The 14,998-nt window shown below is 33.3% G+C and overlaps 2 protein-coding genes across 3 annotated transcripts in view; one reads left to right on the top strand and one right to left on the bottom strand.

Annotated features, from left to right (window-relative positions):
* Positions 1-14,998, bottom strand: part of RB1 (RB transcriptional corepressor 1) — a 126,374-nt gene that overhangs the window by 37,805 nt on the left and 73,571 nt on the right. The window lies entirely within an intron of this gene.
* On the top strand, positions 12,206-14,360 carry LPAR6 (lysophosphatidic acid receptor 6). Its single transcript, XM_045567437.1, has one exon. It carries the CDS (start codon positions 13,060-13,062, stop codon positions 14,101-14,103), a length of 1,044 nt encoding a protein of 347 aa, XP_045423393.1. The 5' UTR covers positions 12,206-13,059; the 3' UTR covers positions 14,104-14,360.

The raw sequence follows: 14,998 nt of genomic DNA on the forward strand, positions 1-14,998 counted from the left end.
AAGTATACTTTATAAACAGAAAAGCACATATGTATTTTTTTAAAAAAAGATTAAAGTCTAAAAGAAATGAATCTATTGCTAACAGATTACATTTTAGATATGTCATAATAGTCAGTACTGAGGCTTAGGAGTGTATATGTACATTCATGTCAGAAACTGACTTATTCATTTCTCATATTGTTTATAATGTATAGTAGTTAAAATCACTTTGAGAAATTTATGGTAAGACAGTTTATAAGATATAGTAGGAATTGTTCTTATCTGAGAGCACATAAAAAGAAAAAGCAGTTCCCTTTTAAATCTTAAAGATAGTATTCTCTGATTTTAACTATGTAAGCATATTAGCAAAGTCTGAAATTAAGCCTAGATTTATTAGAGTAGTTGGGTTATTTTATCTCTTTTTCCTTCTAATTTTATTTTATTTATCTTATTATTGCTTTTTAAGACTCTTAACAGTAATCTCTCTCCTAAATTATAAATTAAAAATTTATTCCTAGGGAATGATTTTAAACAATTTTTTTAATTAAAAAAAACCTCACAAAATGATGTCATATGTGCTTAGAAAGTAGAGCTGGGTCAGAGAAAGGCTAAGTTATGATTCTAGGTAGCCCAGTAGGGTTGCATAATGAACATGTGTCAGAACACAGGAGAAAGCACAAGATTTGGCTCTTTGAAGGACAGAATCTGAAAGTAGATCCAAAATTAGGATACCATGTTATCATAGAGAAAAGATAAGTGGGATATAAGTACCTTTAAGATCGTGGATACTCATTCAAGCATAGGTAGGACAGATAATTGACAGAAGTCAAGAAAAAAGTGATAAAGGGTGTCAGAAGTCGCTACTATCAAGGGAATTAAATTCAAGAGAAGAAAGTTCAGCTCTTGAGATAACAGGGTACTAACCAAAGCATCAAAGGGTAAAATACATGAACCTAATCACTGAACAGGGAGAACAGAAGTCAGGGTGGGATTTGACTTGAAATGAAGCTATTGACTTAGGGCTCTTTTTAATTAAAGACAGCTCCTCTCTTAGAAGTATTTAGTTTGGAGAACACTGACAAGTAGCCAAAACAAAACAAAACAAACAAACATTCCTAGTTTATGAGGGGTCATGCAAAACAAAAATCAGAAGTAGACACACAGGATTTTATCAAGTTGAAGCACTATTCAGAAATTTCTAATTGCCATGAAAATCTTGGGGATAAAAACCAGGTGACTGAATTTTGAGGAGTTATGGCTGGAAAGATAGATTGGGGAAGGAAGGCCTTTTAAAGATGTTGATCAATTAAAGGTTAATTCCCTGAGACAGCTTCATGATTCATTCCTTCACTTCTTTCAAGTATCTGTTCAAGCAACCTCTAATAGCAAGGCCTTCTTTGACCTCCCTATATACAACAGTAAGAGCCAACCCTCTTTTTCCTCCTAAATTATTTTCCTTCAGAGAACTACCATCACATGATCAATTGTATAACTGATTATTTATTGATTGTCTGTCTCCTCCAAATATAAGATCAGGGATTTTTTTTTTTATTCACTGCTGCATTCTCAGTACCTAGAAAAGGACCTGGCATATAGTTGCACTCAATAAATATCTGCTGTTGAATAAACAAATACTAGTGTACCCAGAGGTGAAAATAACGTAAGCAGAAAAAAAAATTAATATGCTTGACCAGGACAAAAATCCAGCAACCTTTTTTGGTCAGGTCGAAATAGTCCACTTCTGTTTATGACGAGGAAAGGCTGGGTTTTAAAAGGGGGCTTTGTGGAGGCAGCCCCTCAGGTCTTTTATTTCTAACCTTTCTGATAGTCTATGGCCATACCACCCTGACCGTGCCTGATCTCCTCTAACCTTTCTGAGGTAGTGCTGGTGACTTCTAGTATAGATAGGAAACCCTCAAATTTTCCAAGATTGTGGAATCAGTTGATTAAAACAATCACAGTAACAAACCATGGCCATTTTGTTCGGGGAATGGATGACTGGTGTCTTAGAATCATACTAATAATTCTTCCTTACCTTTGAGCATCAGTTTCTGCTAAAGAGCCATTCTCTTTCTTTGTATTCTAATTGGGTTAAGAGCAAAACATCTATATAAATGCCTAAAGCCAAAATATATGTCTGGTTTTAAGCATATTTGCAGTAGTGTTCACAGAACTAGACCTTAAAAATCTGTCATCTCTAAAGAAAAAAAAACTAATCAATGTATAGTCATTTTTATTTTTGAAGGACAAAATGTTAAAAAAATAAAAATATTAAATTTGGGTACCTAAAACTAAGAACTTCTTTTAAGGTAAGGACAAAAATAATATGATTGTTCAGATCCTTTTCCCACTTTTTTGAATGGGTTGTTAATTTTCATTATTTATTCTAACAAATTTCTTTCTATAAAGAAATTTGCCATGTAACTATTCTATAAGTAGTATTGTTATATAACTCATATCATGAGTTATATGATAAGATGGATATTTTCTTTCTACTTTATGCTGTTCTTGCAACAAAACTAAATTATCTAGTCAAACCTATCTTTTTCTTTAAAACTTTAGACTTCATATAATACTTAGCTTTTACTATACTGTTACTTTTTAAATGCTCTCATTTTTTCCTAAAACTTATATGGAGTCATTTTTTTATTGAAATTATTGATCTATCTGGAATGTATTTTGGTATAAAAAAATAAGTCAAAATCCACCTCTTTTTTTCATACCGATATCCTGATGATCCACTTTTACTGAATTATCCACATTTTTCTCTACTAATTTAAAGTGCTAAAATTATCATACATTAAGTTCTTCTAGGTTTGGGGTCTTTTGGGCCTATTTCTGGGCTCACCTCATAACTACAGAAATGCAAACTAAACAAGATACTACTTTTGACCTATTATAATCTGGTTTAGGTTAAGGTGCGGGGACATAGGTACTACTAATAAGAATGCAAATCAGGAGGGGAAGACAATTTTTCTTAGAAATGAAATTGCTAGGTTATATAATCCACAAAAGAGGGCAGTCTGCAAAGTATCCAGCCATTGTTAATATAACAAATGCTCCTATTTGTCTGGATACTTTTCGGACAGCCCTCTTATATATTCCTTTAGGTCAACAAATTTATAACGACATTCACTGAAAACCTATTAGGGTTTTTACTGGAATGGCATTAAATTTATAGATATGTCTCCAGGAAAACTGCATGTCACATATTCAAGTGTTTTTTTATGGCTTTCATTAAAGTGGTGCAGTCTCTTGCTTCGTTTCCATCTAACTCCTGCACTTTGCCTATTAAGTTTATTCCTAAGGTATTTTATACTATTTGCTATTTCTCTAAATTGAATCTTTTTTTTTTCTGTTACATTTTCCAGTTGGTTATTGCTGATACAGAAATTGTCTTATCTGATGAGATTGGTACCAGTTAACTAAAAAAGCTAAGGAGCAAGTCATTTCTTTAAAACATTTTACTGGAATTTTAAAAATATAAAATGTATACTCATTTGAAACTTTCTTTATGTAGGATCAAGGTTCTTTTTTGAGTTCCAGGTTGTTTTTCTTCTATAAACCACACCAATAATGTGTGTTTATGATTTTCACTATGTGTAGTGTGAGGACATAAAGACAGACACCTGTAAAGAAATCTGACAAGAGACTCAGTCCTTCCGGTTTCTTATGTTGCCCTCCCTCGAATCTCTTACACATCTAACTGGAAAATATTTTCAGCAACTTGACTCTGAATCATTTCAAAGCACTGAACTTGGTTTTACTAAAAACCACCTTTTTGTTTTTGCCCTTATATTCAAAACATTATACTAATATGTACAACCAGTGAATATAAATCGGGGAGCAAACACTCTTAAACTTTCAATATGCATACAATTTCATTATTGGGAACAAAAGAACTCAGGTGTATCAGAGAACAGCTTTCTAGCCACAAGCATTTAGCTTCCAGAAACATCCTGAGAGAGCAATTCTTCTCTACTTCCACCCCTAAGTAATGGGTAAAAGACAGAAAGTCAATAAATATTTATTGAAATAAACTGAAGAGTACCTGGATTTCTGGTAATGCTGGAAGATGTTAAATTTACTAAGCACAGAAAACCCTTGTTCCAATTATTTAAAAGAAGCAGAGATATTTTCTTCCTTTGTATAAAACTTGGCACAGTACTATGTAAAATGCAAATGATTTTTAATACATAAAGATGAAGCTCAAAATGAAGCACGGTTGTTATACTCTATAGAAGGATAGAAAACTTTTAAGTTAAATGTCTGCCATATGTTAGAATGTAGTGTTTCAAAATGTCTATCTTTATATAGGGTATATGTACATATAAAAACAATATTCTTCTTTGCTTAATATTCACCTAAGCTATGAACCAAGTTTCCTATGTCAGTAAGAAAAAAAAAGAGGCCAGGTGTGGTGGCTAATGCCTGTAATCCCAGCACTTTAGGAGGCCAACAGTAAAAGGATCGCTTGAGTCCAGGATTCCAGACCAGCCTGGGCAACACAGCAAGACCCCATCTCCACAAAAAATAAAATAATCAGCTCGGTGTGGTGGTACACACCTGTAGTCCCAGCTACTCAGGAGGCTGAAGCAAGAGGATTGCTTGAACCCAGGAGTTTGAGGCTGCAATGAGCTATGATTGGTCCACGGCACTCCATCCTGGGCAATAGGGCAAGACTCTGTCTCTCACAAAAAGAAAAGAAAAAACAGAAAAATTGGAAGCTACCTGTTACATTGGGAAAACCTAACTAGAAGTCAAGAAAGTAGGAATCTAGTTCCAGCTCTGGTAAAAATCAGCTCTGGTTAACAGTTTCAGTTTTCTCAGCTGCACTTGAGTGACTGGAAGAAGAGCTAAGCTATGTAGCGAATAGCAAGGCTTGTATTCTTAAGTTCTAGATCCAATGCTAGCTCCAACATTAGACGGTATGAAGACTAATACAATGTGTTAACTACTACACAACCCAACTCAGAAATACATATGGTTTTTATAAGCAAAGACTGTGTCTATTTGAATATTTAAATTTGCTGTGCATTATCAGTGCTAAAAAGGTATATTAAATGTATCCATCTTTATCTGGCATACTTAAAGCATAGGCATTCTATTTGGTCAAGAAAACAAAACAGAATCTTACTGTTGCATGTCTTCTTACAACTTACCTTTACCTCTGTAAAATTAAGATATTATAGCCTACTTCATCTATAATAGTATCTTTTTAAAATTTTACATTCAAAATGTATTTTCATTTAATTCTGTTCTGAAAACCATCCATAAGGTCAAAAAGACATGTTATATCCATTCTAAAGTTCAAGGCATACTGTGCCCATGGTAAAGTCAAAATTTAGAAATCAAGGATTTTGGATCTCAAGATCACAGTGCTTTCTTCTATCCCTTTATACATGCACTCATTGAGTTGTATTCTTTCATTTGACAAACACGTGTAAGGAATTGGATTGGGTACTTCTAGTGAGGACCCAGTTTCTAGTACTGGCTTTATCATTCTTTGTCGTTTAATCCTAGGCAAGTCACAGCTTCTCTGAATTTCAGTTTCTTGATCTGTAAAACGGAGACAATAATATATGTTCTTTCTGTCATTCAAAATTAGCGTGAAGATTAAGTTAGATAGAAAGCTAAAGGCTGAAAACCATTCTAGAAATCTAATTTAATATTCTTCTTTCACAAATATATAACAGAGAAGTTAAATTACTTGCTCAAGGTCACATTAGTATTTTTTTTAAGAGACAGAGTCTTGCTGTGTCACCCAGGCTGTACTTGAACTCCTGGGCTCCTGCCTCAGCCTCCCAAGTAGCTGGGACTACAGACATGCACCACCACACCCAGCTTTTTCAAATTAATTTTTAGTAGCTGGGACTAGAATTCAGGTCACTTAACACCTAGTCAGATTGGTCTTTTCTCTACACCTTGCTGCTTCTAAAGTAGGTGAAAATCTTTTGAAAACTACAACCCACCTAACCTTTCTCATCTAAGATTTTATGACCAAATTAACCCTTTAAGCTCCAAAATGTAAGATGTATGTGAAGAATTAATTTCTCTTCTAGGAATTTAGAATAGGACTAGGTTATGTAGCATCCTTGAAGGAATGAAGAAATTAGTCACTCAAATAATTTTCTGTGTTTTCCACAGAAACTAATGGGGCTACACTAAGACATTATTACAAGGAATGGCTCCAGCCTTCAAGACCTGAAATCTGAAATTTTTCTTTAACTGTAAAGGCTAGCCTTCATTAGACATTATCTCCTCAAGAGAGGCTCTCTACTGAATTGGTAGACTCTCATCTCTACACTGTACAAATATCTATTATTATATTTTGTATTGCAATTATTTTTTTAAATCTTAATTGAATTGCGTGCATATGTCTTAAAAGCAAGACAAATTATGCACTGTGGTAGTAGAGAAAAGGAATTGATGAAATTGAGAGGATTCCCCAGAAAAATGTGATAAGACTTTAAGAGGTGGAGATGAGGGTGTGGGTAGTAGGCAGAGATAGGATAAAACATAAGAAGGCACAACTCTAGTGTAGGCAGAGATAAATGTGCTTACTCAAGTTTTAAATGTTACACCACAATAACATACGCACTCCTCTTAACCTCCTTTACCCTAATTACGTGAACCTCCTTTAACCATCATTCCCATCCACTTTTACTTTGCTATAATCATCATTCATCACCCTTTTAAATCTTTTCTCGTCTACACCCACCCAACCCTGGTTCAACCTGTTGAACTTGGGTAGATGACTCACACTTCAGTACAAAGTAACATAAAGTATCGTTTGCAATAACGACAAGAAGGTAGGTCACCTTTAAATGATATCAATACTTATGGTAATAATAAATTTGTCAGAATTTAGTAAATTTTCCTCTTAGGCTAAAAGATCTTTTTATAGAAAATAAGTGTTATGTCAACATAAATTACAAATGTTCAGTTCTCAAGTTGAAAAAGGTTTATTCATTTCTAAACCTAAACAGAAAATTTATCATGAGTGTCAAAAGAACCCAAAATTGGTTTTTTTCGTAAGTGTAAATTAGAGATGGAAAAGGATCCTCAAAGAGTTGCATTTCACCACGGCAAACATCTGTAGCATTCACATGAATAAAATAAATTTAGAATTTTTCTTACATTTAAAAACATCACTGTTTCATACATTTCTTATGAACTTGAACAAATTTATTTCTGTTTAAGTTTCACCTACTATCTCATCTAATTTTTTTGTACATGCCCTATTCTCAATGTTATTTTAGGTACAACTCCAATTACAGTCTTCAAAAAAAATTTTTTTTTTTTTTTTTTTTGAGATAGGGTCTCGTTGTCGCCCAGGCTGGAAGACAGTGGCATGACCGTAGCTTACTGCAACCTTGAATTCCTGGGCTCAAGCAATCCTCTTAGCTCAGCCTCCCATGTAGCTGGGACTACAGGCATGTGCCACCATGTTCAGCTAATTTTTTAAAAAGTTTTGTAGAGATGGGATTCTCATCATGTTGCCCAGGCTGGTCTTAAACTCCTGGCCTCAAGCAAGCCTCCCACTTCGGCCTCTCATACTGCTAGGATTACAGGCATGAGCCACCACAACTGGCCAGCCTCTAAAATTTAATAAGAGAATATTTTAAGATTTTAATGAATTCCTCTTTCATCAATTTTATAGTAAAAGAACATGATATCTTATTTTGGAAAAGAGAGGTCTTTTAAAGAAGTATGCTATAGAAATATAAAGGAAAGGCTTTTTAAAAAATATTTAATATTTACAGTGTAGCAAAATAGTTAAAAATTCTTCTTGCATTATGAGATTCTTGGCTTAAGCAGAGAATATTTCTTGCACACGTTTCTTGTACAACCTGGTTTCAAATCAGAATCCTTAAACATAAAGAATGAAAAGTGACTCCTTGATTTGTTGTACCTAAGAGTGAAAAAATCCAATCTGGCAGTTTAAACATTCAAAGTATTCAAAGAATCAGATCAGATATAGAAGCAGCCAAGGGCCCTTTGTGCAGTCCAACTCCCTTCTTTCTACAGCAAAGGAACCACAATCCTAGAAAGGTCAACTGATAGCATATCAAGCTTCTCTGATTCCCCGCCTGGTACTCTTTATACAACACTTTCACGCTAATTTTTTTTTAAATTATAGTTTTAAATTTTATTGTTTACATACATAATCCTTTATTTCATTCATAAAGAATCTACACTATCTACTAACAGTCTAGATTTCCTGTAGTCTGTCCATAGAGAAAAACTTTCAAAATATTGCAGAGATATTTCCAGATACTCCAAGGGAATAGCCTGCAGGATTTGCTACTCCTTCATTTCTTGAGATCTGTGTTTCTTATCTGTTTTTAGTTACAGTGCTGTTTGAGAACCTCATAAAAGCTATGCAACCAGGCCCCAGGGGGGAAAAATGTATACAACAGGGGTTTCAGAGATTTCAAGAGCCCCAGGTGAAGACCCTTTGAACTAGACTGTCAAATTTACCAGAGCATTAAACCAAATTACCACATATAATTTATTAATCTACCAACAAATGTTTTCTTAGAACCACAATTTCCCAGAACCACAAAATTTAAGATTTTTTTTTTTTTTTTTTTTTGCTTTTTGGAAACATTTCTTGCATTCAAAATGAATAAACTTTAGAATAATAAATATGACTAATGTTTTTCTCTTACCTTTCTCATATTTTAAATTGTTAACTCTTCTACACTGACTTGCTTCTTAAACTTTTTTAGTAAGGTATAATGTACATTTCATAAAATGCTAAAATCTTAAGTGTTTAGTTCTATCAGTTTTGACCCTATGCTCACTTAAAAATTATAATTTGCTTGAAATTGTTTTTGGAAGCAAGAAGAAAATAAATAAATAATTAGTCACTTCATTCATGAATTGATCTTGATGGTCTGGGAGGAGGAACTTAAAAGAGGGTAGGACTAGAAATGAGGAGAGAAGATAAGACATTATAACAATCATAGAGATAAGAGTAACTGGGTTTATCCAAAAAGGTGACAGTGAGAAGGAAGAGGAAGGGGCAAGATAAAACTGATATTACAATCAAGGCCAGAAATAACCAGTATGCAAAAGAAGAGAAAGGAAGAATGGCTGAGGAACTGACCTTATACATTGCTTATTTATAATCAGTGTTCAGTAAAGGTTTATTTGTTCAACAAACATCACTATGAGCCTATTTTGAATCAGGCATGGATAAGTCAGGTTTCCAGCCTCCTTGAAGCCACAGTCGCAGGAGCATTTAGTAAAGAACTCAGAAATTACTCGAATACTTAAACTTTTGATAGTTAACTAACAGAATACTCTCTCTCAAACTGATAAAAAACTAGTTACACAACTAAATGATGTATACCATTACTTTAGTGATAAATAAAACAGATCTACTTTATAGGCTAGCTGGTTATTTACCTGGCTTCTTGATGTAATTAAATTTTGAAAGCTGAAGAGATACATAATGAGATTCACTGTATTTCAAATTAGTTGTATCTGTACACTATATTTTAAATCAGTTTATATGTCCAATATTGCAATAGTCCAGAATAAGATTTGTCTTTACCACTTTAACTGCTGTCCAGCTCTGATTTTCTTATTTCACTCGCCATCCATATAAGAAATAAATTGATTCCCAGACTTAACTTCCAGAAGTATATAGATCTCACATAAAAATAAATTTGTCTGAGTCTATCAAATGCAAAAACATCTATTAAATATAATTGATCCCCTGGATTGATTTAACTCTCTTCATAAGTACTTAGTTTATATTTTTCACATCCTAAGGACTTTTCAAAGTATTTAATGTCACTATGGTTACTTAATTGGAAGTCAAATATCTCAAAGAATCCACATTCAATTATCTTCTTCCTCTTGAAACAGACAATCCCTCTGCTACTGCTCTTTCTCAGTACAAAGTACTTGCCACAAAATTAAAGTTTATTGATATGATTCACTCATCAGCAAACATAAGAATCTACTCAGGATGAAGAATCATTTAAATATTACTACAAACATTTACTAACATACTGATAATAATGAAAAGGTTAATTCAACAAATGGTGATCTATGCATTTTTAAGCACCAATAATTCAAACATGAAAAAACTACAGATGAACAGTTAAGTGAGTAACAAGTCAAGTGACTGACGACAATACGTGGAAGAATATTCCAATAAAGAATTAATACATCTTCTTTGATTAAGAAAATTCCATATTCAAAATGAAAGTAAAAGTAGTCAAGTGCAGGGCACACAACTGCATATATTTCATTATTTAAAGATGACTAAAGAGAAGACTATCAATTTGAAAGTAGATTACTAAGATTTTATGCTTTTCTAAATAACCATTAACAGAAAACTTTTCTTCAATGAAAATACAAACTTATTTTTTTTTTTGGAGACAGAGTCTTGCTCTGTTGCCTGGGCTAGAGTGCCGTGGCGTCAGCCTAGCTCACAGCAACCTCAAACTCCTGGGCTCAAGCAATCCTTCTGCCTCAGCCTCCCGAGTAGCTGGGACTACAGGCATGCGCCACCGTGCCCGGCTAATTTTTTTCTATATATATTTTTAGCTGTCCAGATCATTTCTTTCTATTTTTAGTAGAGACGGGTCTCACTCTTGCTCAGGATGGTCTTGAACTCCTGACCTCAAGCGATCCTCCTGCCTCAGCCTCCCAGAGTGCTAGGATTACAGGCGTGAGCCACCACGTCCGGCCGAAAATACAAACTTATTAACCACTCCTTTTTTCATTACTGCTCAAAGTTTCTACCAGCCTCCTAACATGAGCACACAAATACCTTTTTTCCATACCAAATGTGATATAAAGAAATTTAGCCCTTCAAAGTTTATTGGTTATAAATACTACTCATCTGTTTTGCTTGTCATTTGATTAAGATAAATTTCCTAGTCAAAACAATAAAAATATAATTTGTTAATAAACAACAAAAGTTGCTGAGCATGAGACAGTAGTACAAAATAGTAACATATTACTGTAATATGTTAGTTTTAAATTAGCTAAGTAATTTATGAGGGAAAAATAAATTGCTCTTAAATTCCTTAATTGATACCCAAAAGAAAGAGTTTCAGCCCAAACTGAACCTAATTAAAAAAATAACAACATTGCAAACTTTTCCCCTAAGAAAAAAAAATTTTTTTAAGTAAAAAATAATAAAGTAAAACAACTGGATCTAGCCTTTTCCCAAAAAATGATAGTTTAAAACAAGAAAAACATGTATCTCAGAGGCTGTGATATCCTTAATCCCTAGGAAATAACATCTACATTCAACTACTCTTACCCTACATATATTTTCTTCTTCTGATTTCTGGGGCTTTAAAATATGAGCACACTTTAAACATAAATATATAGAGAAACCACTCAGCAACTTTTAAATGAAGACAAAATCTGTTCTATATAGTTAATGTATATAGTTATACATACAGTTATAGTCAATGTCATATTAAGGGGGTTAAGGAAAGAGCTTGGGGGAGGAGGTACTGCTGGTGGTGAAAATAAAATTTTAAACTTAGCCAAGTAATAGAACTTTTATTGTCCAAAACTCATTTCAATCAATTTAGGAGGGGAAAAAAAAATCACCATTTTGTTTAAAAGGATGCAACTTCTTTTTGTGCTTAAGTTCCTGGGTAAAGTAAGATTAACACCATTAAAACATTAATGCTGTCAAGGATTAAAACATTCTTGAATTTATTCTTTGGTGAGAGGGGTACTTTAAAAATTGAAACAGCTCTAAAATATTAATTCAATTTAATAGGAAAGAGAAAAGAATGTTAGAAAATCATTTGTCAAAAGCTAAAGAGACTCAGGATAAGAACTACTTAAAATCATATCAATTAAATTAAATTAAATTTTGAGGAGTAAATAGGAAAAACAGAAGCCAAGAGTAGCAGAACTACCATTGGTCTGTCAGTCAAATCCTTTTTATACCTAAAGATTAAAAGTCTTTTTAACAGTCATTAAACAGTTCTTTAAAATGCTATATTAAGATTATCATTAATCAATAAATAAATAACGTACCCATATACATTTTATTTCTTAAAAAAGTTACACCCCAAACGCAAAAGAAAAACAGGTTTAATACTGATTTTTTTTTTTTGCTTTCAATTATTACTACCAAAATAAAACAAACCAAAAACAACTCTGAGAGGTTGCCAGCACCCCTGAAAGCATTTCCGCCAAAAAGAGTTAAGGGGCAGATGGCTGGCTCAGCTAAACAGTCAGCGACCATTTGCAAGCCTCCTAGGTATATTCCCAGCAGACATATTATCAGATTAAAGGAACTGCAAACAAACTGGGCTGAAACCTTTCTTTGTCCAAACCCAGCCTCTTCTTCCTGTGATGTCATATTACAAATCTAGCAAGCCTTTCTTTTTCACTTCAGAGAAAGCCCAACTCACAATACAGCTGGCAACTAAGGAAAAGACCTCAATTCAGCGAGAGCTAACATGCTTTGGAATTTATTTCGGAAACTTTAAAAGACTCTTCTGCTTACCACCATCTGGGATCCACTGCAAGAAAACCGAATTGGAAAACTTCATTTAAAAGGAGAAAGAAGTAAAGGAGGACAAATTGGGAATGTTTAAGTCCCTGAAACCCTGCACTGAAAAGCAAAATAAGATTGATAACTCAAGCTTAAACATTCCAGAGGAACATTAAAAAAATTTAACTTTGGAATATTCATCTTGACTACTGAAACACAAGTTTACAAGACGAGTTGTTTTACTCCTGCCACGGGAACGCAGCTTTTCTTTAAATTTATAATCCTATGGGTTGGCTTCATTGACTGCATTTTTTAAAGGTTGCTCATCAGTTAACTAAACCCTGGATTCATGGATTTTCTGGAGACTACAAAAAGAATAGTTTCCTTTTGAAGAACCAAGTGGAAACTTTACAACAACAAATTTCATGTTTCCTTTGGAGATTCCTGAGAAAAAGGAAATATTCATAAAACCACTCAAAGATCCATAATTTGCAAATAAATTGGAGGCTACTGTGGTCACAATCTGAATACCAAAGGAGACTGTCGCTGACAAAAGGATTTCCACACTAAAAACTGGACGTGCCTTTATGATGGTAAGCAGTACCAGCACCCAATGCCACTATGATGACTCCTTTAAATACACTTTGTATGGGTGCATGTTCAGCATGGTGTTTGTGCTTGGGTTAATATCCAATTGCGTTGCCATATACATTTTTATCTGCACCCTCAAAGTGCGAAATGAAACTACAACGTACATGATTAACTTGGCGATGTCAGACTTGCTTTTTGTTTTTACTTTACCCTTCAGGATTTTTTACTTTGCAACACGGAACTGGCCGTTTGGAGATTTACTTTGTAAAATTTCTGTGATGCTGTTTTATACCAACATGTATGGAAGCATTCTGTTCTTAACTTGTATTAGTGTAGATCGATTTCTGGCCATTGTCTACCCATTTAAGTCAAAGACTCTAAGAACCAAAAGAAACGCAAAGATTGTTTGCATTGCCGTGTGGTTAACTGTAATGGGAGGCAGTGCACCAGCAGTTTTTTTTCAGTCTACCCATTCTCTGAGTAACAGTAATACCTCTTCAGAAGCCTGCTTTGAAAATTTCCCAGATGCCACGTGGAAAACATATCTCTCAAGGATTGTAATTTTCATCGAAGTAGTGGGATTTTTTATTCCTCTAATTTTAAACGTAACTTGTTCTAGTATGGTGCTAAGAACTTTAAATAAACCTGTTACATTAAGTAGAAGCAAAATAAACAAAACTAAGGTTTTAAAAATGATTTTTGTTCATTTGGTTATATTCTGTTTCTGTTTTGTGCCTTACAATATCAATCTTATTTTATATTCTCTTATGAGAACGCAAACATTTGTTAATTGCTCAGTAGTGGCTGCAGTAAGGACAATGTACCCAATCACTCTCTGCATTGCTGTTTCAAATTGTTGTTTTGATCCTATAGTTTACTACTTTACATCGGACACAATTCAGAATTCAATAAAAATGAAAAACTGGTCTGTTAGGAGGAGTGAATCCAGATTCTCTGAAGTTCAAAGCACAGAGAATTTTATTCAACACAATTTACAGGCCTTAAAAAATAAGATATTTGACAATGAATCTACAATATAAGCTGCCTGAAATAAAACCACTGGGACTTCACCAGGACAGAACTTTCAAGTTCCTTCAACCCTGAGGAGTGTTTCCTTGGACAAACTATTTCTTCACCTCCAAAAGAAAATAAACACACGGACATTTTAAAGTTTTTAGTATAAAGAAAATTTGTATTCAATGTAAGCATTAAAATATATTCTATTCTTGTATATACTCCACTTTATTTTTCTGAGCCATTTTGATTTTTTCCTTCTTCATTAAAAAAATCTCTTAAAACGTTATTCAGTGTCTAAAGGTGACTATGATTTAAGTCAAGCAGTGACTATTTGTACTGTCACTGAATTCCTTTTTATATTAAATGATTTAACTTACTAAATTTTAATACTAAATGATTTACTTATAAGTAACTAATATTTTTATTTAACCATATATCTCATTTTTATTTAATTTTGAATTAAAACTACTAATCATGTTTCTTAAACTACAATAACAAATGAGAAAGTAAAGTTGAAATAATAAAACATTTTTAGCGTATTTTACAAAAACACAAAGTAGTAGTCTTCTATAGAATGACATATTAATGCTATTTAAAGATCTCAAGTAGTAACACAGGTAACATTTCGGGGGTTTTTGTCTTTCACTGTAGGCAATTTGTAAAAGGCAGATGCTACCTATATGGTATGCTTTGAAGTTACTATTTTAATTCATTTACTGTATATAACAGCACCCAATTTCAAAACGATATATGCCACAAAAATTGAGAGGGAGAAAACAAATAAAATGTTATTTTGCTAAATAAGTTTTTTAAAAATAAAATACTACCAGAAGTATATTTTAAAGGTACATTTATATCACAATAAAGAACTTGGGTTTTAAATATGTTAGGTCGGAGAAACACCAGAGATAGTGAAAT

This window comes from Lemur catta, chromosome 13, assembly GCF_020740605.2.
Source record: "Lemur catta isolate mLemCat1 chromosome 13, mLemCat1.pri, whole genome shotgun sequence".
Classification (NCBI taxonomy): domain Eukaryota; kingdom Metazoa; phylum Chordata; class Mammalia; order Primates; family Lemuridae; genus Lemur; species Lemur catta.